This window comes from Bos indicus x Bos taurus, chromosome 12 (genome assembly GCF_003369695.1).
Source record: "Bos indicus x Bos taurus breed Angus x Brahman F1 hybrid chromosome 12, Bos_hybrid_MaternalHap_v2.0, whole genome shotgun sequence".
In the NCBI taxonomy this organism is placed as follows: Eukaryota; Metazoa; Chordata; class Mammalia; order Artiodactyla; family Bovidae; genus Bos; species Bos indicus x Bos taurus.
The window spans coordinates 72,339,916-72,366,243 of record NC_040087.1 but is presented as its reverse complement, the minus strand read 5'-3'; the positions used below and the strand labels follow the sequence as shown (position 1 = coordinate 72,366,243).

General features: G+C 38.6%; 1 protein-coding gene across 1 annotated transcript in view; it reads left to right on the top strand.

The window, feature by feature from the left end:
- LOC113902491 (multidrug resistance-associated protein 4-like) overlaps window positions 1-26,328 on the top strand; it is a 227,084-nt gene that overhangs the window by 124,890 nt on the left and 75,866 nt on the right. The window contains exons 21-23 of the mRNA XM_027557826.1: window positions 12,140-12,290; window positions 19,482-19,601; window positions 20,790-20,900. Coding sequence (XP_027413627.1) covers window positions 12,140-12,290; window positions 19,482-19,601; window positions 20,790-20,900 — 382 coding nt within the window. The remainder of the gene's footprint in view (window positions 1-12,139; window positions 12,291-19,481; window positions 19,602-20,789; window positions 20,901-26,328) is intronic.

Sequence of the window (26,328 nt, the reverse complement as noted above, 5' to 3'; positions counted from 1 at the left end):
TTGTACTTTTCTAAGAATTTGTCCATTTCTTCCTCGTTGTCCATTTTATTGGCATATAATTGTTGATAATAGTCTCTTATGATCCTTTGTATTTCTTTGTTGTCTGTTGTGATCTCTCCATTTTCGTTTCTAATTTTATTGATTTGATTTTTCTCCCTTTGTTTCTTGATGAGTCTGGCTAATGGTTTGTCAAATTTATTTATCCTTTCAAAGAACCAGCTTTTGGCTTTGTTGATTTTTGAACCCCAGGGTTAGTAGAAGGAAAGAAATCTTAAAAATTAGAGCAGAAATAAATGCAAAAGAAACAAAAGAGACCATAGCAAAAATCAACAAAGCCTGCTGGAAATTTTATGAATATTTTATTATAGCTGTAGATTACTTGAGTATTCTGAGTCTTCAGAGTGTTGAATCTTCAATTGTGAATATGGTTATCTCTGTTTTTTATAAGTCTTCTTTAGTTTTAGAAATGTTTTGTAATTTTTAGTATAATACCAACATCTTACACTACTTATTTAAATTTATTCCTGAATAGTTGATATTTTTTCATTATATTATTGAATTGTTTTAATACCATTTTCAACTACTTGTTGATAGTATATAAAAAATACAGCTGATTTATTTGTGAATTCAATTTGCATATCAGTTGATTATGGTGTTTTTTAAAATTCTGGAGGATTTTTGTACATATAAATTTATGTCAACTGTAAATAATGACAGTTTTACTTCTTCATTTCCAGCATTTATGAGGTTTATTTTCCTTCTTGACTTATGGTTGTGGCTAGAGCTTTGAGTACAGCATAGAATAGAAGTGATGAGATGAGACATTCTGTACTTTTAGACAAAATATTTCACTGTTCTTTCATTAGGGAAGATTTTAACTGTTTTTTTTTTTTTTTTTAGGTAGATATCTGTTATCAGATTAAAAACGTTTTCTTTAATTTCTCATTTGCCAATAATTTTACTTTTTTCCCCAGACTTAAAGAAAATTAATTTATTTATTTTAATTGGAGACTAATTACAATACTGTAGTGGTTTTTACCATACATTGATATGAATCAGCCATGGGTGTACATGTGTCCCTCATCCTGAACCCCATTCCCTCCTCCCTCCCCATCCCATCCCTCTGGGTCATCCCAGTGCACCAGCCCTGAGTGCCCTGTCTCATACATCGAACCTGGACTGGTGGTCTGTTTCACAGATGGCAATATATATGTTTCAATGCTATTCTCTCAAATCATCCCACCCTCGCCTTCTCCCACAGAGTACAAAAGTCTGTTCTTTACATCTGAGTCTCTTTTGCTGTCTCACATACAGGGTCATTATTACCATCTTTCTAAATTCCATATATGTATGCATTGATATACTGTATTGGTGGTTTTCTTTCTGATTTATTTCACACTGTCTAATAGGCTCTAGTTTCATCCACCTCATTTGAACTGATTCAAATGCATTCCTTTTAGTAGCTCAGTAATATTCCATGGTGTATAGGTACCACAGCTTTCCTATCCATTCATCTGCCAATGGACATCTAGATTGCTTCCATGTCCTAGCTATTGTAAACAGTGCTGCAATGAACATTGGGGTACATGTGTCTCTTTGAATTCTGATTTCCTCAGTGTGTACGCCCAGCAGTGGGATTGCTGGGTCATATGGCAGTTCTATTTCCAGTTTTTAAAGGAATCTCCACGCTGTTCTCCATAGTGGCTGTACTAGTTTGCATTCCCACCAACAGTGTAAGAGGGTTCCCTTTTCTCCGTACCTTCTCCAGCATTTATTGTTTGTAGATTTTTTGATAGCGGCCATTCTGACTGGTGTGAGATGGTACCTTATGGTTGTTTTGATTTGCATTTCTGTGATAATGAGTGATGTTGAGCATCTTTTCATGTGTTTGTTAGCCATCTGTATGTCTTCTTTGGAGCAATGTCTGTTTAGTTCTTTGGCCCATTTTTTGGTTGGGTCGTTTATTTTTCTGGTATTGAGCTGTATGAGCTGCTTTTATATTTTTGAGATTAATTCTTTGTTAGTTGCTTCATTTTTTATTATTTTCTCCCAATCTGAAGGCTGTCTTTTCACCTTGCTTATAGTTTCCTTCGTTGTGCAAAAGGTTTTAAGTTTAATTAGATCCCATTTGTTTATTTTTGCCTTTACTTCCATTACTCTGGGAGGTGGGTCATAGACAATCCTGCTGTGATTTATGTCAGAGAGTGTTTTGCCTATGATTTCCTCTAGGAGTTTTATAGTTTCTGGTCTTACATTTATATCTTTAATCCATTTTGAGTTTATTTTTGTGTGTGGTGTTAGAAAGTGTTCTAGTTTCATTCTTTTATAAGTGGTTGACCAGTTTTCCCAGCACAGCTTGATAAAGAGATTGTCTTTTCTCCATTGTATATTCTTGCCTCCTTTGTCAAAGATAAGGTGTCCATAGATGTGTGGATTTATCTCTGATCTTTCTATTTTGTTCCATTGATATTATCTTTCCATTATATTTCTGTCTTTGTGCCTGTACCATACTGTCTTGATGACTGTAGCTTTGTAGTATAGTCTGAAGTCAGGCAGGTTGATTCCTCCATTTCCATCCTTCTTTCTCAAGATTGCTTTGGCTATTCAAGGTATTTTTTGTATTTCCAAACAAATTGTGAAATTATTTGTTCTAGCTCTGTGACGAATATTGTTGGTAGCTCGATAGGGATTGCATTGAATCTATAGATTGCTTTGGGTAGTATACTCATTTTCACTATATTTATTCTTCTGATCCATGAACATGGTATATTTCTCCATCTATTTGTATCATCTTTGATTTCTTTCATCAGTGTTTTATAGTTTTCTATATATAGGTCTTTTGTTTCTTAAGGTAGATTTATTCCTAAGTATTTTATTCTTTTCATTGCAATGGTGAATGGAATTGTTTCCTTAATTTCTCTTTCTGTTTCCTCATTGTTACTGTATAGAAATGCAAGGGATTTTTCTGTATTAATTTTACATCTTGCAGCTTTACTATATTCATTGATTAGCTCTAGTAATTTTCTGATGGAGTCTTTAGAGTTTTCTATGTAGAGGGTCATGTCATCTGCAAACAGTGAGAGTTTTACTTCTTATCTAATCTGGATTCCTTTTATTTCTTTTTCTTCTCTGATTGCTTTGGCTAAAACTTCCAAAACTATGTTGAATAGTAGTGGTGAGAGTGGGCATCCTTGTCTTGTTCCTGACTTTAGGGGAAATGCTTTCAATTTTTCACCATTGAGGAGGTTTTCTGTGGGTTTATGTATATAGCTTTTATTATGTTGAGGTATGTTCCTTCTATCCCTGTTTCTGGAGGGTTTTTATCATAAATTCATGTTGAATTTTGTCAAAGGCTTTCTCTGCATCTATTGAGATAATCATATGGTTTTTAATGTTTAATTTGTTAATGTGGTATATCACATTGATTGTTTTGCAAATATTGAAGAATCCTTGCTTTCCTGGGATAAAGCCCACTTCATCATGATGTATGGTCTTTTTAATATGTTTTTGGATTCTGTTTGCTAGGATTTTGTTGAGGATTTTTGCATCTATGTTCATTAGTGATATTGGTCTGTAGTTTTCTTTTTTTGTGGCATCTTTGTCTGGTTTTGGTATTAGGGTGATGGTGGCCTCCTAGAATGAGTTTGGCAGTTTACCTTCCTCCGTAATTTTCTGGAGGAGTTTGAGTAGGATAGGTGTTAGCTCTTCTCTAAGTTTTAACCAGGAAGCCTTGACAAGCCACTAGTCCAACCCCACCCACAGGGAGCAACCTCCACAATAAAAAGGAACCACAAACTTCCAGCATACAGAAAGGTCACCCCAAATAGAGCTATCTAAACAAAATGAAAAGGCAGAGAAATATTCGGCAGGTACAGTAACATGATAAATGCCCACCAAACCAAACAAAAGAGAAGGAGATAGGGAGTCTACCTGAAAAAGAATTCAGAATAATCTTGAAAACAAAATGAAGTTACAGATAAATAGCTTGGAGACAAGGATTGAGAAGATGCAAGAAATGTTTAACAAGGACCTAGAAGAAATAAAAAAGTCAATCAATAATGAATAATGCAATAACTGAGATCAAAAGCACTCTGGAGGGAACCAACAGTAGCATAACTCTGTCAGAAGATAGGCTAAGTGAGGTGGAAGATACAATGGTGGAAATAAATGAAGCAGAGTGGAAAAAAGAATTAAAAGAAATGAGGACAACCTCAGAGACCTCTGGGACAATGTTACATCCCCTAACATTTGAATCATAGGAGTCCCAGAACAATAAGATATAGAGAAAGGCCATGAGAAAATACTTGAGGAGATAATAGTTGAAAGCCTCCCTAAAATGGGGAAGGAAATAGCCACCCAAGTCCAAGAAACCCAGAGAGTCCCAAACAAGATAAACCAAGGTGAAACACCTCAAGACACATATTAATCAAATTAATGAAAATCAAACACAAAGAGCAAATATTAAAAGCAGCAAGGGAAAAGGAACAAATAACACACAAGGGGATTCCCATAAGGTTAACAGCTAATTTTTCAACAGAAACTCTTCACACCAGAAGGGAATGGCATGACATACTTAAAGTGATGAAAGAGAAAAGCCTACAACCCAGATTACTATACTCAGCAAGGATCTCATTCAAATATGAAAGAGAAATCAAAAGCTTTACAGATAAGCAAAAAGCTGAGACAATTCAGTACCACCAAACCAGCTCCTCAACAAGTGCTAAAGGATCTTCTCTAGACAGGAAACACAGAAAATGTTTATAAACTCGAACCAAAACAGTGAAGTAAATGGCAATGGGATCATACTTATCAATAATTACCCTATGTGCAAATGGATTGAATGACTCAACCAAAAGACAAAGACTGGTTGAATGGATACAAAAACAAGACCTCTGTATATGCTGTCTACAAGAAACCCACCTCAAAACAAGGGACACATGCAGACTGAAAGTGAAGGGCTGGAAAAAGGTATTCCACACAAATAGAGACCAAAAGAAAGCAGGAGTAGCAATACTCATATCAGATAAAATAAAGTTTGAAATAAAGGACGTGAAAAAAGACAAAGAAGGACACTACATAATGATCAAAGGATCAATCCAAGAAGAAGATATAACAATTACTTTATAAAAAAAATCAAGAATAGATGTTGAATTTGGATAAAACTTTTTTTTTTCATGTCTTCAGATAATCACAAGGTTATTTATATTTACTCTTTTAATGTGAATTATAATGATTGGTTTTGAAGGTTAAACTTACATTCCTAGAATAAACTCCATTTGGTCATGATATAGCATCTTTATTTAATGTATCACTATATATAATTTGCTAATATTTAGTTAAGATTTTTGTATCTGTTGTTCATGAATGATATTGGTCTTTTCTTGAAATATTTTTTCAGCTTTTGGTATCAGAACTATATAGTCCTTATAAAATATGTGGGAAATATTTCCATTGTGTGATGGTTGGTTTTAAGTGTCACCTGGCCAGACTAATATCCATATTTATTGACTCAAGAAGTAATCTTTCTTTTTCCATATAGGTATTTTGTAGATGTGATAGAAGTCCATAATCAATTAATTTTAAGTAAGGATGATTATCCTAAATAGTCTGGGTGGGCACAGTTCACTGACAATCAGTCAGTTGAAAGGCCTTAAGAGCTAAGCCTTCCCTAAAGAAAAAAGAAATTCTGCCTGTGGACAACAGCATCAACTCCTGCCCAAGACTTTCAGCCTGTCCTTTGCAATAGCCGGCCCTGTGGGTTTGGGGCTTGACAGCCAAGTTTGATTATGGAATTATCACCTTTTTTATATTGTTATATTCATTTATTGGTATGTTCTTTAATGTTCTTAAGACAATTTGGTTTGTAATTTTTCTCTCTTTTAATGTTTGTCTGGTTTTTATATCATGATAGTACTGGACTCAAATTCCCTTGAAAGAGTTTGGTAAAACTTTTTTGCGCAATGTATTTGTGAAGACTTCTGGGCCTAAAAAGTCTTTTCTGTGGGAAATTTCAAAATTATGGGTTCAAATTGTAAATCAGTATGGAATTATTCAGATTTCATACATTATTATGTCAGTCTTTGTATGTCACTTTTCAAGACATTTGTCCTTTCCATTAAAAATTTTAAAATTTATCAGCACAAAGTTTATTATATCCTATTTTTATGCCCATGGTATCTCTTGCATTATTCTCTTTTAGTTCATGTGAATGGTAATTTCACTCTCTCTCTCTTTTTTTTTTTTTTTGACATTTAATACTGCTTTCAAGAACCATGTGTGGGTGTTGATTTTTCTGCTTAGAAGATAGTTTTCTATTTCATTCATGTCTACTTTTTTCTTATTTCCATTCTTCTACATACTTTAGTTTAATATACTATTTTAAGAAAAATTTTAAGATTGATCTAGTTGAGAGATTGCAAGTGATATATACAAACTACTACATATAAGATAGATAACTAATAAGGAACTCTCATGTAGTGTCATTTTTCCTCTCTGCATCACAAGGAAATCTTACCTTGTCTTCTTGCCAAGAAGTGAGTCTTGCTTTGTTTATTTCAATTAATTTATATATTTTACAAAATCAGTAAGAATTTCATGCAATCTGGATGATTTATACTTACCACAGCTTAAAACAGCATTTTTAAGAAGAGTCTAACACAGAATTAAAAGCTCAGAAATTCTTTTAGTGATCCCATGGACTTCAGCCTACCAGGCTCCTCCATCCATGGATTTTCCAGGCAAGAGTACTGGAGTGGGGTGCCATTGCCTTCTCCTACTATCAACCTTAGTGATCCTGACTTTATTTTTTATTACTGTAAACAGATCATAAAAATACTGTCTACTGATTAAGTGATTAAATATATATTTCACATTGTGTTTAATGTAAGCATGATAGCAAGCAAGAAAGAATTCAGATAAAAATGGAGTGAGCCAAAAGTATGGATGGCATATTTATTTGCATAAAATAAAAAGGATAAATTTTTAGTGATGTTTGTAGAAAACATGTTCTTTGGCACAAGCTTCACAGAGACTAGCAGGAACAAAATCCCTTGGAATTAATTTAAACTAAGATGTAGGTAGATACTTAGGAATTGCTAAAGGACTTGTAAGCAGTTTGGAAGTTAAATGCCAAGAGGATAAACAGGGCTTTGTATTTCAAACTGTGCTTGTGAAAGCAGTATGTTTAAATCTGCAGCATTAGAATATTGTGTTAATTCTATAGGTAGAGACTTTTTGGTGAAATTTTAATGGTTTTTACACCATCCAAATGCAGATGTTAAGTATTTAAACTACTCAGCCTCATTTTGTGTCTTTGGGGTTTAAGTATTTACTGAAATTACATTGGAGTTTTCTTCTCAACTTATTTTGCTTTCTTGGATTAGAACTTTCTTTCTTTCCTTTTTTTAATGAAAGTTCATTTTTTTTTTTAAATTTGAAGAATAATTCTTAAATTGGCATGTTAGTGTGTTCTATTAGAGAGCACTTTTAAGACCTTTTATTCATCAGTCTATGAGCTGAGTAGGTTGTTATTCCCTGGTTAGCTGAGATTCTAGAACTGGTTTCATCATGGGAAAGACCAGACATGACCCCAAGAAACCCTACAAACTTAGAAAATGTATACAGGAGTGTATCTATATATTAATTTTTAATGTGAATTTTATCTATTTTATCCCTCTATGGGATACAGTATCAGGCAGAAATGAAAAGAACAGGGTTGGGGTCAAAATGACTGAATTACTTGACTTTGGGCAAGTCAGTAAACCTCTTTGAGCATGAATTTCCTTCTTTGTAAATGGAGAGAATCATTCCTCCTACTCAGATTCAATGGAATGAAACTAAATAAAGCTTGTGAAATACTTGAGATGAGGGACACATGGCAAGCCTAGTGAAATGTTACGTGGTTTTGGTCTTTGGGAAGTGGGATAACCACCATTTCTTTTGGTTATCAGCTAGATCTTGAGAATTGTGGAATTTCTTCACTATCATGAGAAAATTTGCCATGGGCACTAGCAAGAAAGCAGTGTCTTGTTTTTCAAATTTTTTGATTGGACAGGTTTTTAACAAAACCATAAACATTTTTCACAAGCATTATTTTCTTTTCCTTTACTGCTTTTGTATATACTTCATTTACAATTCATATAGATGCCAGTGTGGTTGTCAGAAAAAGCTACTCACAGGACAGCGTCCTTTCTGAGGATGAAAGGTGCTCTTTAGGCTTCCTTCCATAGGTGACAGGTCCTCTGTCTTAGTAAGCCTGACATCCTAACCTCTGTCTTAGTCATCCTGATGTCCTAACCTTTCTTGCACCAAGAATGCTGGCCTGGAGTGGACACAATTGAATTCCTGAGGTCACTAGTGTACACAATCTAGCTTTTGTACTTCCATTGATATGAATATACCAGTTCATAGTGCATGAAATAGAAAATGTTAAATTGATCTTCTCTTTGGAAAGTACTGAAGAATCTGATTTGATGTTTTTGATTCAAATGTCCACCACTTTTTCACTTAGTCTCCCAGAAACACTCAGCTGTTGATAACAGTAAGTCTTCACCAAGAAAAAGCAAAGCTTGAAACAGAGAGAGGATATGGAATGAGAAAAGAAACATCTCAAAAAATGTTGACTTGCTTCCATATCCCTAAGATTATCAATCTTTGGAAAGCCTAGAGTTGAGAAGAAAATACAAAGAGGACAGAAATTGTAATAGGCATGAGGTTTATTGGTCTATTTTTAAAAAATGCATCTTCAAGTAAAATAGACCTCAGATACAGTTTTCACCATGATCAGAGAAAAACCACAATCACTTTGGTACATTTTGCATCATCACCACATCTAGGAAAAATAGCAACTGCTCTGATATGTCCTTCAGTAGGCCTAAGCTATTCTAATGTTGAGAATGAGTGGCCTCTTAGAATCTACTGTCATGAGATTCTTAAGATTCTTTGTACCCATAAATCTACTAGTTCATCATCCATGCTCCTGGCTCTGGCATTCAGAGCACACTGAAGGGTGGTAGTAATGGAGTTAGAGTGTCTGTTTTTTATGCACAAACTGATAAGTCATTTTATGCATTGTCTCATTTAATTTCCACCACCAATAACATGTTATGTTTTTGGTATATCCTAGTTTTTACTGAGATTGAGAGTAGGTGTAGAGTTTTACCCTCCCCGTTAATATTCAAGAAGATTTACTTTAAACTGTATCTCAGCACAATACTGGGCTAATGAATTTTCACTCTAGGTATAGGTTGTTATGCTCTGCAAACTAAATAATTATTCTGAATTGTGAAAAGTCACCATGTACTCTCAAAAGAAAGAGTTAATCCAAGAATGTTCTTTCATTTATTCATATGGCTTCGTAGACTTCAGATAGAATTTTTAAATGGTAAACTCCAAATGGGTTATGAACATATTAACATAATGATTTTCCTTATATCTTGAGGCATCAAGACTTGGGTCACTTGCTTGTGGCTCAACTTGTTTCTTGCTATAGATCATTGTCTCTGTGCCCTGGGCTGGTAAGCATACGATGCAGGTGCAGTTGCTGAGAGGACTCAGAACAACTGATGTGAACCCAGACAAGTATCTCAACTTTCCCAGCTCACCTCCATTTTGTTTGACTTTCCATCACCTGTATTTAATATCTTCAGATTATTCATGCCACTGGTTCTGTTTGGTAAACCGGCCTGTGAAATTCTGTCTTCAGTGTCTTCTTCGAATCCTAAAAAAAAAAAAAAAAAAAAAAAAAAGTTCATACTAAATGTTGAATGAATTCCTATTACCTGAAGCTATATACCATAATAATCATAGTTCCCAGATAAAGATGGACACCTGTATCAGCATCATCCAGTGACTTCAGTTTCTATTCTACTTGCTATGTTTTTAGAACCAGCTCATTTCCCAAAATGAAATCACCCCATGAAATGAGGTGATGATTAAGTGAAAGTACTTGGGACTCTTAGCACAGCAGCTTGCATACAGTAACTACCTGGTTAATGGTATCTGCTGTTATTATAATCAGCCTCTGAAATGGACATTTTACATAGTTATTGTCACAGTGGTAAAAAGTTCGCTATATGTTATGTTGAAAGCAAGTTTAAATCTATCATAATGGCTCATAAATTGGGCTCTCCAGCTCCTTGGATAATGCTTTGCAGTCTCTATCAAGTTGCTTGTTCTCTCCCTGTGCCTCATGTATCTCCGTCTGTAGAATGTGATAATACTATTACTCAGTATGGCTAAGGTGAGGGGCAATAAAGGACAGAAATGGTAGGGACCTAACAGGAGCAGAAGATATTAAGAAGAGGTGGCAAAAATACACAGAAGGACTGTACTAAAAAGATCTCCACGACCAAGATAATCACGATGATGTGATCACTCACCTAGAGCCAGACATCCTGGAGTCCAAAGTAAACTGGGCCTTAGGAAGCATCACTATGAACAAAGCTAGTGGAGGTGATGGAATTCAGTTGAGCTATTTCAAATCCTGAAAGATGACGCTGTGAAAGTGCTGCACTCAATATGCCAGCAAATTTGGAAAACTCAGCAGTGGCCACAGGACTGGAAAAGATTCATTCCAATCCCAAAGAAAGGCAATGCTAAAGAATGCTCAAACTACCACACAGTTACACTCATCTCACACGCTAGTAAAGTAATGCTCAGAATTCTCCAAGCTAGGCTTCAGCAGTACGTGAACCGTCAACTTCCAAATGTTCATGCTGGCTTTAGAAAAGGCAGAGGAACCAGAGATCAAATTGCCAACATCTGCTGGATCATCGAAAAAGCAAGAGAGTTCCAGAAAAACATCTATTTCTGCTTTATTGACTATGCCAAAGCCTTTGACTGTGTAGACCACAATAAACTGTGGAAAATTCTGAAAGAGATGGGAATACCAGACCACCTGACCTGCCTCTAGAGAAAGAGAAAACTATATGCAGGTCAGGAAGCAACAGTTAGAACTGGACATGGAACAACAGACTGGTTCCAAATAGGAAAAGTAGTACGTCAAAGCTGTATATTGTCACCCTGCTTATTTAACTTATATGCAGAGTACATCATAAGAAATGCTGGGCTGAAAAAAGCACAAGCTGGAATCAAGATTGCCAGGAGAAATATCGATAAACTCAGATATGCAGATGACACCACCCTTATGGCAGAAAGTGAAGAGGACCTAAAAAGCCTCTTGACGAAAGTAAAAGAGGAGAGTGAAAAGTTGGCTTAAAGCTCAACATTCAGAAAACGAAGATCATGGCATCTGGTGCCATCACTTCATGGGAAATAGATGGGGAAACAGTGTCAGACTTTATTTTTTGGGGCTCCAAAATCATTGCAGATGGTGATTGCAGCCATGAAATTAAAAGACGCTTACTCCTTGGAAGGAAAGTTATGACCAACCTAGATGGCGTACTCAAAAGCAGAAATATTACTTTGCCAAGAAAGGTCTGTCTAGTCAAGGCTATGGTTTTTCCTGTGGTCATGTATGGATGTGAGAGTTGGACTGTGAAGAAAGCTCAACACTGAAGAATTGATGCTTTTGAACTGTGGTGTTGGAGAAGACTCTTGAGAGTCCCTTGGACTGCATGGAGATCCAACCAGTCCATTCTGAAGGAGATCAGCCCTGGGATTTCTTTGGAAGGAATGATGCTTAAGCTGAAACTCCAGTACTTTGGCCACCTTACGTGAAGAGTTGACTGATTGGAAAAGTCTCTGATGCTGGGAGGGATTGGGGGCAGGATGAGAAGGCGACGCCATAGGATGAGATGGCTGGATGGAATCACCAACTCAATGGACATGAGTTTGTGTGAACTCTGGGAGTTGGTGATGGTCAGGGAGGCCTGGCATGCTGTGATTCATGGGGTCGCAAAGAGTCGGACATGACTGAGCGACTGAACTGAACTGAACTAAGAAAGTCTTTTCAGTGTATTTGACACACTGATAATATATACACAATAAGTATCATGGCACACAATAAATATCATGAGGATTACCTATAATTTTATTTCTTTGGATGGAAAAGCATTCTTTACCATTCCAACATATCTTTTGAGGAAAGGAGTTTAATCCTAACAGAACAACCCATTAATATTTATCTTTGAAAATATACTTGATAAGGAGTCCTCTGTATCTATTTTTGCTATTTCAGACATTTCTTCTTGTGATTGGTGTGGTGATCGTGATGGTGGCAGTGATTCCTTGGATTGTGATACCTGTGATTCCCCTTGGCATCATTTTCTTTGTTCTTCTGCGATATTTCTTAGAGACATCACGAAATGTTAGACGCCTGGAATGTACAAGTGAGTACTGGGGCTCTCAGGTTGGGATGGCAACACAGGCGGGCTTCCATTTATACTGTAATTAACCATACCTTGAAATCCTGCATATTCTGTCTTCTGGCATTTCTCCCCAAGATAATATGACTCAGTGTGTCCCTTAAGGCACTTGGAGCTGGTGGTGGGTCAGCTGTAGCTTTGCATTTTAGCAGAAGGAGGATGAATTAATCCCATGAGGACAGAAGCCATTCTGTCTTGTTTATGACACACTTTCTAGCAGAGGAGCCTCTAAAAAAATATTTTCTAAAAGATAAAGTACTTTATCATGGTGTAACTCATGTAGAAGGAAAACAGAAGATTTTTCTTCTGCTGAAATTACCAGAAATGACAAGGGAAGAAAAGATTAGGAAAATGAAGGAGATAGGAAATATATGTCAGAAGTGATATATTTGAAAAGTATATCCTTTTGCATATTCAAAGATGGCAATTAAACTGCAGTTGTTAAATGCTTTGAAAAGATAAGCCCTGTTATTTTCAAGTTTGCTCTTTATCATTTAGGGTAATGCCACACTGTTTGTGGTTCTGCCTCCCCAAGGCTCTTTATATATTAACAACAGAAAATAATTCCCTTAGGAGGGAATGGGAGAGGGAAAACCCATTCAGTCAGCATTTAGTCTGTTAGTCCATTCAACTTCTAATTTCAAAATAATGGAGAACATATTTTATGATTAAGTATTCTATTCTTCAGGTAATCAGAGAGGATGAAATAATTCAGAGCTTATCTCACTATTAATGCACAAACATATTTAATCAATATTTAATCAAAATTAAGACAAAAAATCACAAGGAAACTAGAATTGTTACTTAAAAAAAAATATAGCAACAATATACAAAAAGCAAGGAAGGAAGATATTTGTATCAGAAACCACAACCATGGATAGTTATTACAAGTTAATACCAACTTGAATTTCTAGAAACCAAGCCAAGAATAGAAGCATATTAATCCCATGGTTCTTCATATCTACTAAGTTGAAAAAAAATCTAAGTTCTTCAAGACAAGGAAGTTTTTTTTTGTGTGTGTGTGGCATTTGCATGTCTTTAATAATAAAAACTTTTAAGATATATTTATCCTAGGTGTTTAGGTAAGGGATAGAAGGTGGCACTTTTATAAACGCTGTAGAAAAAGTTTTCACTCATCAAGAGAACAAGTTGACCTCCCATGGGATCTGGTTTTGTGAGATGTTTGGGTGGATGGGGAGCAGTAGAGTCCAGGTGTGTGGGACGTTCTGCTGATGTGACTTGGTAGGATGGTGGGACCTGGGGAGGCAGAAGAGGACGTGATGAGCTCCATCCAGTCTTCTGTGTAGACAAGGCTTCAGACGTTTTATGATTTGAGGTTGTCCATGAAATGGAGTCATTCAATAGTCTTGTTGGAAAGCAGATCTCTGGTACATTCAAAGAAAGGTTGTTCCAGAAGGAACACTTTACAGAGATCTCTGCCTGGGGAAGAGTCACTTCCCATCCATAGGGGTGTGGGGAGAAGGGCACCTTGTGAGGTTTTTTTTAAGAAGTCGTATAGGATTTTCTCAATGTCGATCTCCAGAGTCTGAGAACTTTGGCTCCATCCCTGTGGAATATTGGGATTTATTTCCACCCAGAGGCTGCAACAGTGAGAGATAATACTAATCACAGAGAAGTAAATAAAATTAGAATGGTGTTTTCTTGCCCTTTTCTAGGCAATTTGATGCATTCGGTAGAGTGAGAATTGCCAGGGTCCAGCCCCGGGGAATCCAGGGAATTCGAAGGGGAGATGGCTTCGGCTAACTGGATGCAATAGCTTTAATTAAATATTAATTAGAGATATAAAGAGTAATAGAATAAGGATAGCTCAGCGAGAAAATTCAGTGGAGAAAAGAGGCTGAATAACTTGGTTTACGTGGAAAACCAATAAAACTTCAAGACAAGAAGTTTGCACCACCCATGTAGGCCACAGGCATCTTCCCATTCTCCCGAGGGAGAGGAGACACTGAGGCCTCCTCCGTCAGATCTTAGAAGCCCAGGCATAATTAGTAGGCTTGGCGGGCCTCTGCGCTCCAGATGGGAATTCAGCCAGAAGGTGAAAGAAAGAATGACATGAGGAGATCAGTCTTTCGAGGAACTGATCCCATTCTTTATTTTCCAGGGTCCGCTTTTTATACACAGAGATGTAATACAAAAGTCACGTGGGGTCAGCAGTCCTGACTTCTATCAAAATCAGGTGCTTCATACAAAGGTCTTAGGGGTGTTACATCATCTTCTGGCCAGGGGGCCTGCTAACAATTTATGACCCTCTCCTTGTGACAGCGGTCAGTCAACCAGAACACTTATTTCTCCACGGATGATTATTCTTAAAACAGACGCCACCTTCCGAAGGTACCAGATAAAGTTACATTCCTATAGGGTGAGGGTGCAGTGGGTTTTAATTAAGGAAAGAATTTGCTTAGCCGGAGGTCTAACGTCATTAATATCAAGGGTTAATACTTATTTATTCTATATATTCATCAATGTGTATAAGGGCAGGAGATGTGGAGACTTAACAGCAAACATTGGCTCAACAAATGAAAAAACCCTTCACCAGTACAATTTCTAATCAGCCCACTATACTATACTAATAGTTTTCTAATTTCTCTAAAGAACCTGTTTTTAGAAGGTTTAAAGCATCTCGTGCCTCTCACGGTTGGGAGGCTGTGAACAATCACATGTGGCCCGACAAGCCTCAGGCAGGCTAGAGAACCTTCAGAGGAGTTTGTAGGTTGAGACACTCTTGTCACACCCAAGAATTTTTATTAACTGGAGCTCTAAGTTAACTCCTTCTCTGAAAGAGGTGGTGGGGGACAGCTCCCCATAAAGTCAGAGGTGTAGGTGAGAGCACAAAGTAGTAAAGTAGGCAGACTCTGGTTTTGGGGGTAGATGCTCGAGAATTTCCAGGGGACTCCTGAGTCTCGATCCCACCTTTGCATATGTCGAGCCTTCTTCCTCATGACCTTTGCCATGGGCGGAGTTCCTCATGCTGGCTCCCAGCAGAGAATGATGAAGCACTATCCAAATGTGGTCTGAAACGGTGCTATAATCAACTAGAAATGTCTGCCATGGGCATTGATAAGGAAGGATTAGCATGTGTGCTATGTGTATTCAGGCTATGGATCCTCAAGTCTGCTGTTTTAAGGGGTTCTCATGACAGATTCCCAAAGGCTTTTTTTTTTTTTTTCAACCACTTCGCTTAATAAGAAGTGAAGTAAATGGTGAAGGCTATTGGATTTTAGCTGACACAAATAACAAAGTCTGGAGAAAAATGCATGTAGTCATACAAGGAAATCCTTAACCCTGATTATTCTCTCTCTGAGACATTTTGGCTGTGATTAAAGAGCACAGCCTTGGGAATAAGACAGTTAGGTCTGTCACCTGCTCTACCACTTAGGTGGGTAAATATACTGAATCTTGGGCAGTGAGTGCTTTTAATCCCTCAGCCTTTGGTGTTCTCATGAGGATTGCTTGAGTTGATGCTTGCAAAATGCTTGCTGGCCATGACCAAATGCACCAGAACCTTGAACATCAGGGAATTAAGAACACAGTAATAACCAGCAGGTCTCACATGGTATGAATGATAACTTGCAGCAAGGCTGTCAGCCCAGGGTCCTTGCATGAGGTTCCTTGTCCTCCTGCTTCCAGGGAAGATCAGAAGTCCTGGTGGGCAGTGTTCTGAAGTGTCCTCAGGAAAGTGGAGATACAACTCTCAATCATGTGAACCGTAAGGTTACATGTGTCTGTGACTGATGTCATGGCTGTTACACAGTCTGTTTCAAGACAGGGAGCTGAGTCTGTGAGAAAAGAGTGTTACACTCGGCAAGGTAATACCAGAGCCTTGACATCCCCTCTCCCCTGTACTAGTTAATTTTCTGGGCAGACCCTCCAGTTCACTCATTCTGGCATCCTGCTCAGGCCTAGTGGGGTTTGAGAGAAACAGGATGGATTTCCATGGGTCCAGATTCCCCCAGCTTGTCACTCTTGGACATGAGGTGAGGTAGGTGATGGGGTGTTTGGGTTCCTTGGTGTTCAAGGCTGAGATGACACCTGTTTCTAAAGTCAACCCCGCCCTCCATCCCTGCTGGGGAGAATCGCCTGCAGTTTTGATCTCCTGATGAAGGAATCAGATGAGGGAGGTCACACTGAAAAGTTCACTCCAGGATCTCCCTGGGTGAACAGTCAGGTCTACTTCCTCCTCAGAAGCTTTGTCTGCGATGAATAGTGTTGTTATCACAACATTTGGTCTTGAAATGAGAGTCTGGTTTTAGTGAGTTCTATAGAAGGCAATGGCACCCCACTCCAGTACTCTTGCCTGGCAAATCCCATGGATGGAGGAGCCTGGTAGGCTGTAGTCCATGGGGTCGTTAAGAGTCGGATACGACTGAATGACTTCACTTTCACTTTTCACTTTCATGCATTGGAGAAGGAAATGGCAACCCACTCCAGTGTTCTTGCCTGGAGAATCCCAGGGATGGGGGAGCCTGGTGGGCTGCCATCGATGGGGTCGCACAGAGTCGGACACGACTGAAGTGACTTAGCAGCAGGATATGCTCTTTGGAGCTGGACTCTTGGCGTCCTCCTGAGAGGGTGATGGGCCCCAGAATTCACCTGCATCATCCCTGCAGCACCCCTGCACCCGTGCACCGGTGAGCACCCGGTGTCCAGACTGATGAATTCTGGGGGGGTGGTTTGGGACACCTGCTGGCTGCTGAAAAGGGCTGAACAGAGCTCCCAGCCTCTTTTATTTGGAGCAGGAGCTCAGTCTGTGTTCATGATGCTGTCTTAAAAGTGCAAAATTAAAGGAGGTGAAGTGAAGTGAAAGTTGCTCATTCGTGTTCAACTCTTTGTCACCCCATGGACTATATAGTCCATGAAATTCTCCAGGCCAGAATACTGGAATGGGTAGCCATTCCCTTCTTCAGGGAATCTTCCCAACCTAGGGATCAAACCCAGGTCTCCCGCATTGCAGGTGGATTCTTTACCAACTGAACTAACAGGGAAGCCACCAAGTTAAATATTAAAGGAAACTAAAATAAATAAGTGCTTAAAAGTTACTCAACATAACGAACAGAGAGAATGGGGTGGATGCTGAAGTAATACCACAGGCATGTACCTGGATGGTCAGAAGCACCAGCAAGTCACTGGAGGCTCTTTGTGTGAATTACATATGGGAGGAATGTTAGACCATGCCCCGGTTTACAGAAGACTTTCTTCCTTAAAGCAGTTTCACAGGTGAGGGCCCCTCACGCTTAAGGTTCCTGGTCAGATTCCAGGTGGAAAGAGCCCCAGGGCTGAGTGGATGGTCAGCTGGCCCCCAGCCCAGGGTGTCCTCCCCCGGCCCAGGGCTTCCCACCCACTCTGAGCCCCAGCGTCTTACAGGAGGAAGCCTGCTGCTTCCTTCCTTGTAGAACCAGGGACACTAAACACAAGAGGAGGTTTGTATCTTTGCCCGTTTTTACCCCTGCCCTTCCACCACACACACCTGCAGTGCCCAGGTATACATTGGTATTGGCTGAACTGTCACCCAGGCAGGCATTAACATACTGTGCTAGGGAGTCACACCATGAAAATAATTTGGAGTTCTCCCCCTCAATTCTTTTTCATCATTATTTCATGTAACCTCTGTTGCCTCCTGCAAGATAAGTGACCTTAACTTCCCCTAAACACTGAGATATTGCCAACAGGTCTTCTCTAGGAGATGCACAAGTAATAGAGTGATATCAGCATTTCCTGTTGATAAAGCACAGTTACCACTCATGACAGACAGAGGTAACAGACTCAACATCTATCCCTGAGAACAAATTATAGACTTTCATGATTCGTGGTTCACAGTGGGCAATGAAAACCATAAGGGGTCCTCCCTGTCGAGCAGCCTGCAGCCCACGTGTTCCCTGATGGAGGGGGCCTGACCCTGGTGCTCGTGGTCAGTGTGCTCTTAGAGAAGATGGCAGGAAGTGAATGACCAGTCATGTGACATCAGCCTCAAACCCACTGTCAGATTTTAAGAGGGTAACGTGAGTATCACATGCCAGAGTGACCCCCAAATGCCTCAAATATCCATGAGGTTTCCAGAGCAGAAGTCAAGACTGTTCAAAGACCCCTTGGCTGTGCCAGTCCTGTGGGCACAAGAGTGGTGCAGTGCCAGGTGCTCCGTGACCTGCACAGAGGCTCCTGGCACAGGTGCAGGGAGAGGCCCAGGACAGGGGAGGTGGCAGACTGTCCACTCCCTTTACTCGTCTCACCCTGTCCTGGGTCTGGCTCTGCTCCACAGTGGGGGATGTACCGACTCTATCCCAGCCCTTGGGTTACTAGTCAGGAGGAGACAGCACACAGGTAGCTCATCAGAATTCAGTGTGCTGAGGACACGCAGAGAATTAGATTTTAATTACTGAAAAAATTAATGAAAAATAATTCCTCAGCCATGAAAAAGAATGAAATATTGCCATTTGCAACAACATGAAAGGACCTAGAGAATATTCACTTATATATGGAAACTAAAAAAATGTACAAGTGAATCTATATACAAAACAGAAACAGACTCAGCGATGTAGAAAACAAATATGGTTGTGAATGGGGAAAGGGAGAGAGGAATAAATTAGGAGTGTGGGATTAACAGGTACACACTACTGTTTATACTATAGAGAAGTAACAAGCACAGGGAATTTCACTCAGTATCTCATAACAACCTGTAATGGAAAATAGTCAGAAAATATAACTGAATCACTATGGTGTATACCAGAAACTAAAACATTATTGTAAATCACCTATACTTCAAAATGTTTTTTGAAAAAATAGTAAACAATTTGCAACTGGAGGGATACCAGAGAATTTGGAAGGAGGTGCGTTTGAGAAGAACCTTGATATAATGAGCTAGAAAAGAGTTTCTTTGTATAAATGTAGCTGTGATTTGAGTTTGACCAAAGACAGATTCAAAGAGAATCTTTCATTTCCAGGTTGTGGGCAGGACTTTGAGGGTCACATGGAGGCTTCTTTCCAAAAGGGATATCTTCCTTCCTCCCCCAGGCAGACCATCAGGAAGCCCCAAGCATGCCCTTTGGCAGGATGTGTGATCACAGAGCCCGGGAGGCAGTGGTTTCCCTGCATCCAGCCTCCCTGACTGTCACTGTTGTGTGTCTGTCTCTGCTTCCCCAGCACGGAGCCCGGTATTTTCCCACTTGGTGTCTTCTCTCCGGGGACTCTGGACCATCCGGGCATACAAAGTCGAACAGAGGTTTCAAGAACTGTTCGACTCGCACCAGGATTTGCACTCAGGTCTGTAAGTTTCTGGAGATGATTTCAAAGATGGGATGTGCTGCCTTCTGAGGTCTGATCGCCCTCTCAGGTGGTCTTGCTGGCCAGCACCAATCTCTGTGCTGCCTCACGCCCCCCTCTACACACCTGCTTCCTCCACACCTTCCTCCCCTCTTCCACTGTCACCCCCTGCTTTTCTCCCCTGCCTGGCTTGCATTGTCCTTACTTCACGGTGCCCTGTGGCTTTCTGTTACTTGGGCGGGGGATGGAGTGGTGGTGGGGAGGTGGAAGGGGTATCAATGAACTTTTTTTGGCAAACAGCAAGATAATATTGTAGGTTTTGTGTGCTTTGCTGTCTCTACTGTAACTTTTCAACTTTTCATTTGTAGCACAAAGACAGGCAAAGGTAATACATTGGCAAACAGCTGTGGCTGTGTTCCAATAAAACTTTATTTATGGAACTAAGTGGTAGCCATTCTTGGCCCATAAGCTGTGGTTTGCCAACTCAGTTTTCAGAGTGTGCAGGGTGGCAAACATGATTAAGGAAAATGATTTCCTGATTTTCTGCCCACTTGATATGTATTTTTTATATCAGTAAAGATATTTTTCTAGGTAGAAATTTCAGAATTTCTTCCAAGTCTATAAAAGTTTGGCCTATGTCTCTAATCTTTATTGAATTTTGAAGATAAAAGGAGATTTTGAAAGCCACATGCAGACCCTGTTAGCTGATGGTTGTTTAAGCACTGGTTCCTGAAAGTGGACACAGGCAGGGCCCTGTAGTGAGGGCAGAAGGTGCTGGAATCAGAGTGTGAGCTGTGCTCTCTGCTGTATGAGAGCTGGGAACAGTAGACTCTGTGAGAAGATGATCCTCACATTGAGCTCCAGCACAGCAGGAAACACATCAATGAGACTATTTTTCCATCTTCTTCCATATGATTAAATTTCTGTTTAGAACCCGTGGGTTGAATTTTTTGGTGCATGCTTTCCACAAAGCCCCTGGACTGATTCCTGTGTGTCCCATATGTTGTCTTGTATCAAAACCTAGTTTTCTGGAATCTTCAGGTTCCTTGAGTGTGTAACTTTGCTGTCCTACTTTGTGTAAAATCTTCTGTAAAATTTTCTCTACTGAGAAAATGCTCTCCCTCATGAGAAGCAGCTAACATGGTTTTTCTTTTTACATATTACACTTATTATGATTCACAAATCCAGAGGCGTGGTTCCTGCTTTTGACGACATCCCGATGGCTTGCTGTGTATCTAGATGTCACCTGTGTCATCTTTGTCACTGTTGTTGCCTTTGTGTCCCTGATTCTGACAGAAAGTAAGTACAGATGTGAATGACTATTTGCAGTATGCTTATACTTTATAACTCCATCGTTATTAAGATCTTGCCACCTTGGGAGGGGGTCCTAAGATGGCGGAGGAATAGGATGGGGAGACCACTTTCTCCCCCACAAATTTATCAAAAGACCATTTAAACACTGAGTAAATTCCACAAAACAACTTCTGAATGCCGGCAGAGGACATCACGCACCCAGAAAAGCAGCCCATTGTCTTCAAAAGAAGATGTTTTTATCAACGGTGCTGTAAAGAAGAAGTCTTGAGACTACTGTAAGAATAAGACTGAAAACCAGAAGCAGGAGGCTTAAGTCCAAATCCTGAGGACATCAGAGAACACCTGACTCCAGGGAACATTAATTGATAGGAGCTAATCAAGCCCCTCCATACCTACACTGAAACCAAGCACCACCCAAGGGCCAAAAAGTTCCAGAGCAAGACATACCATGCAAATTCTCCAGCAACACAGGAACACAGCCCTGAGCTTCAATATACAGGCTGCCCAAAGTTACTCCAAAACCATTGACATCTAATAACTCGTTACTAGATACTTCATTGCATTCCAGAGAGAAGAAATCCAGCTCCACCCACTAGAACACCGACACAAGCTTTCCTAACCAAGAAACCTTGATAAGCCACTGATACAATCCCACCCACAGTGAGGAAACTCCATAATAAAGAGAACTCCACAAACTGCCAGAATACAGAAAGGCCACCCCAAACTCAGCAATATAAACAAGATGAAGAGATAGAGGAATACCCAGCAGGTAAAAGAACAGGATAAATGCCCACCAAACCAAACAAAAGAGGAAGAGATAGGGAATCTACCTGATAAAGAATTCCGAATAATCATGGTGAAAATTATCCAAAATCTTGAAAAAAATGGAATCACAGATAAATAACCTGGAGACAAGGATTGAGAAAATGCAAGAAAGGTTTAACAAGGACCTAGAAGAAATAAAAAAGAGTCAATATATAATGAATAATGCAATAAATGAGATAAAAAACACTCTAGAGGCAACAAATAGTAGAATAACGGAGGCAGAAGATAGGATTAGTGAAATAGGAGATGGAATGGTAGAAATAATGAATCAGAGAGGAAAAAAGAAAAATGAATTAGAAGAAATGAGGACAATTTCAGAGATCTCCAGGACAATATTAAATGCTCCAACATTCGAATCATAGGGGTTCCAGAAGAAGAAGACAAAAAGAAAGACCATGAGAAAATACTTGAGGAGATAATAGTTGAAAACTTCCCTAAAATAGGGAAGGAAATAATCACCCAAGTCCAAGAAACCCAGAGAGTCCCAAATAGGATAATCCCAAGGCTTTGATGCTGTGAGGGATTGGGGGCAGGAGGAGAAGGGGATGACAGAGGATGAGATGGCTGGATGGCATCACTGACTTGATGGACGTGAGTCTGAGTGAACTCCGGGAGTTGGTGATGGACAGAGAGGCCTGGCGTGCTGCGATTCATGGGGTCGCAAAGAGTCGGACATGACTGAGAGACTGAACTGAACTGAAGGTGAAACACCCCAATACACATATTAACCAAATTAACAAAGATGAAACACAAAGAACAAATATTAAAAGCAGCAAGGGAAAAATAACAAATAACACACAAGGGGATTCCCATAATGATAACAGCTGATCTTTCAATAGAAACTCTTCAGGCCAGGAGGGAATGACAGGACATACTTAAAGTGATGAAAGAAAATAATCTACAGCCCAGATTACTGTACCCAGAAAGGATCTCATTAAAATTAAATGAGATCTCATTTAATCTTCATTAAAATATGAAGGAGAAATCAAAAGCTTTACAGACAAGCAAAAGCTGAAAGAATTCAGCACCACCAAACTAGCTCTCCAACAAATGCTAAAGGATATTCTCTAGACAGGAGACACAAAAACGGTGTATAAACTCGAACCCAAAACAATAAAGTAAATGGCAATGGGATCATACTTATCAATAATTACCTTAAACGTAAATGGGTTGAATGCCCCAACCAAAAGACAAAGACTGGCTGAATGGATACAAAAACAAGACCCCTACACATGTTGTCTACAAGAGACCCACCTCAAAACAGGGGACACATACAGACTGAAAGTGAAGGACTGGAAAAAGATATTTCATGCAAATAGAGATCAAAAGAAAGCAGGACTAGCCATACTCATATCAGATAAAATAGACTTTAAAACAAAGGCTGTGAAAAGAGACGAAGAAGGACACTACATAATGATCAAAGGATCAATCCAAGAAGAAGATATAACAATTATAAATATATATGCACTCAACATAGGAGAACAGCAATATGTAAGACAAATGCTAACAAGTATGAAAGGGGAAATTAATAATAACACAATAATCACAGGAGACTTTAATACCCTACTCACACCTATGGATAAATCAACTAAACAGAAAATTAACAAGGAAACACAAACTTTAAATGATACAATAGACCAGTTAGACCTAATTGATATCTATAGGACATTTCACCCCAAAACAATGAATTTCATATTTTTCTCAAGTGCACATGGAACCTTCTCCAGGATAGATCACATCCTAGGCCATAAATCTACCATTGGTAAATTCAAAAAAATTGAAATCATTCCAAGCATCTTTTCTGATCATAATGCAGTAAGATTAGATCTCAATTACAGGAGAAAAATTATTAAAAATTCCAACATATGGAGGCTAAGCAACACGCTGCTGAATAACCAACAAATCACAGAAGAAATAAAAAAAGAAATCAAAATATGCATAGAAACCAATGAGAATGAAAACACAACAACCCAAAACCTGTGGGACACTGTAAAAGCAGTGCTAAGGGGAAGGTGCATTGTAATACAGGCATACCTCAAGAAACAAGAAAAAAGTCAAATAAATAGCCTAACTCTACACTTAAAGCAACTAGAAAAGGAAGAAATGAAGAACCCCAGGGTTAGTAGAAGGAAAGAAATGTTAAAAATTAGAGCAGAATTAAATGCAAAAGAAACAAAAGAGACCATAGCAAAAATCAACAAAGCCAAAAGCTGGTTCTTTGAAAGGATAAATAAAATTGACAAACCATTAGCCAGACTCATCAAGAAACAAAGGGAGAAAAATCAAATCAATAAAATTAGAAATGAAAATGGATAGATCACAACAGACAACACAGAAAAACAAAGGATCATAAGAGACTACTATCAGCAATTATATACCAATAAAATGGACAACGTGGAAGAAATGGACAAATTCTTAGAAAAGTACAACTTTCCAAAACTGAACCAAGAAGAAATAGAAAATCTTAACAGACCCATCACAAGGACGGAAATTGAAACTGTACTCAGAAATCTTCCAGCAAACAAAAGCCCAGGTCCAGACGGCTTCACAGCTGAATTCTACCAAAAATTTAGAGAAGAGCTAACACCTATCCTACTCAAACTCTTCCAGAAAATTGCAGAGGAAGGTAAACTTCCAAACTCATTCTAAGAGGCCACCATCACCCTAATACCAAAACCTGACAAAGATGCCATAAAAAAAGAAAACTACAGGCCAATATCACTGATGAACATAGATGCAAAAATCCTTAACAAAATTCTAGCAATCAGAATCCAACAACACATTAAAAAGATCATACACCATGACCAAGTGGGCTTTATCCCAGGGATGCAAGTATTCTTCAATATCCACAAATCAATGAATGTAATACACCACATTAACAATGAAAAATAAAAGCCATATGGTTATCTCAATAGATTCAGAGAAAGCCTTTGACAAAATTCAACATCCATTTATGATAAAAACTCTCCAGAAAGCAGGAGTAGAAGGAACATACGTCAACATAATAAAAGCTATATATGACAAACCCACAGCAAACATTATCCTCAATGGTGAAAAATTGAAAGCATTTTCCCTAAAGTCAGGAACAAGACAAGGGTGCCCTCTTTCACCACTACTATTCAACATAGTTTTGGAAGTTTTGGCCACAGCAATCAGAACAGAAAAAGAAATAAAATGAATCCAAATTGCAAAAGAAGAAGTAAAACTCTCACTGTTTGCAGATGACATGATCTTCTACATAGAAAACCCTAAAGACTCCACCAGAAAATTACTAGAAATAATCAATGAATATAGTAAAGTTGCAGGATACGAAATCAACACATGGAAATCCCTTGCATTCCTATACACTAATAATGAGAAAATAGAAAGAGAAATTAAGGAAACAATTCCATTTACCATTGTAATGAAAAGAATAAAATACTTAGGAATATATCTACCTAAAGAAACTAAAGACCTATATATAGAAAAGTATAAAACACTGGTGAAAGAAATCAAAGAGGACACTAAAAGATGGAGAAATATACCATGTTCATGGATCAGAAGAATCAATATAGTGAAAATGAGTATACTACCCAAAGCAATCTATAGATTCAATGCTATCCCTATCAAGCTACCAACGGTATTTTTCAGAACTAGAACAAATAATTTCACAATTTGTATGGAAATACAAAAAACCTCGAATAGCCAAAGCAATCTTGAGAAAGAAAAATGGAATCGGAGGAAACAACCTGACTGACTTCAGGCTCTACTACAAAGCCATAGTCATCAAGACAGTATGGTACTGGCACAAAGACAGAAATATATATCAATGGAACAAAATAGAAAGCCCAGAGATAAATCCACACACCTATGGACACCTTATCTTTGACAAAGGAAGCAAGAATATGCAATGGAGAAAAGACAATCTCTTTAACAAGTGGTGCTCGGAAAACTGGTCAACCATTTGTAAAAGAATGAAACTAGAACACTTTCTAAAACCATACACCAAAATAAACTCAAAATGGATTAAAGATCTAAACATAAGACCAGAAACTATAAAACTCCTAGAGGAGAACATAGGCAAAACACTCTCCGACATAAATCACAGCAGGATCCTCTATGAACCACCTCCCAGAATATTGGAAATAAAAGCAAAAATAAACAAATAATATCTAATTAAAAATTAAAAGCATCTGCACAACAAAAGAAACTATAAGCAAGGTGAAAAGGCAGCCTTCAGAATGGGAGAAAATAATAGCAAGTTAAGCAACTGATGAACAACTAATCTCAAAAATATACAAGCAACTCCTGCAGCTCAATTCCAGAAAAATAAACTACCCAATCAAAAAAGAGCCAAGGAACTATATAGACATTTATCCAAAGAAGACATACAGATGGCTAACAAACACATGAAATGATGCTCAACATCACTCATTATCAAAGAAATGCAAATCAAAATCACAATGAGGTACCAATTCACACTAGTCCAAATGGCTGTGATCCAAAGTCTACAAGCAATAAATGCTGGAGAGGGTGTGGAGAAAAGGGAACCCTCTTACACTGTTGGTGGGAATGCAAACTAGTACAGCCACTATGGAGAACAGTGTGG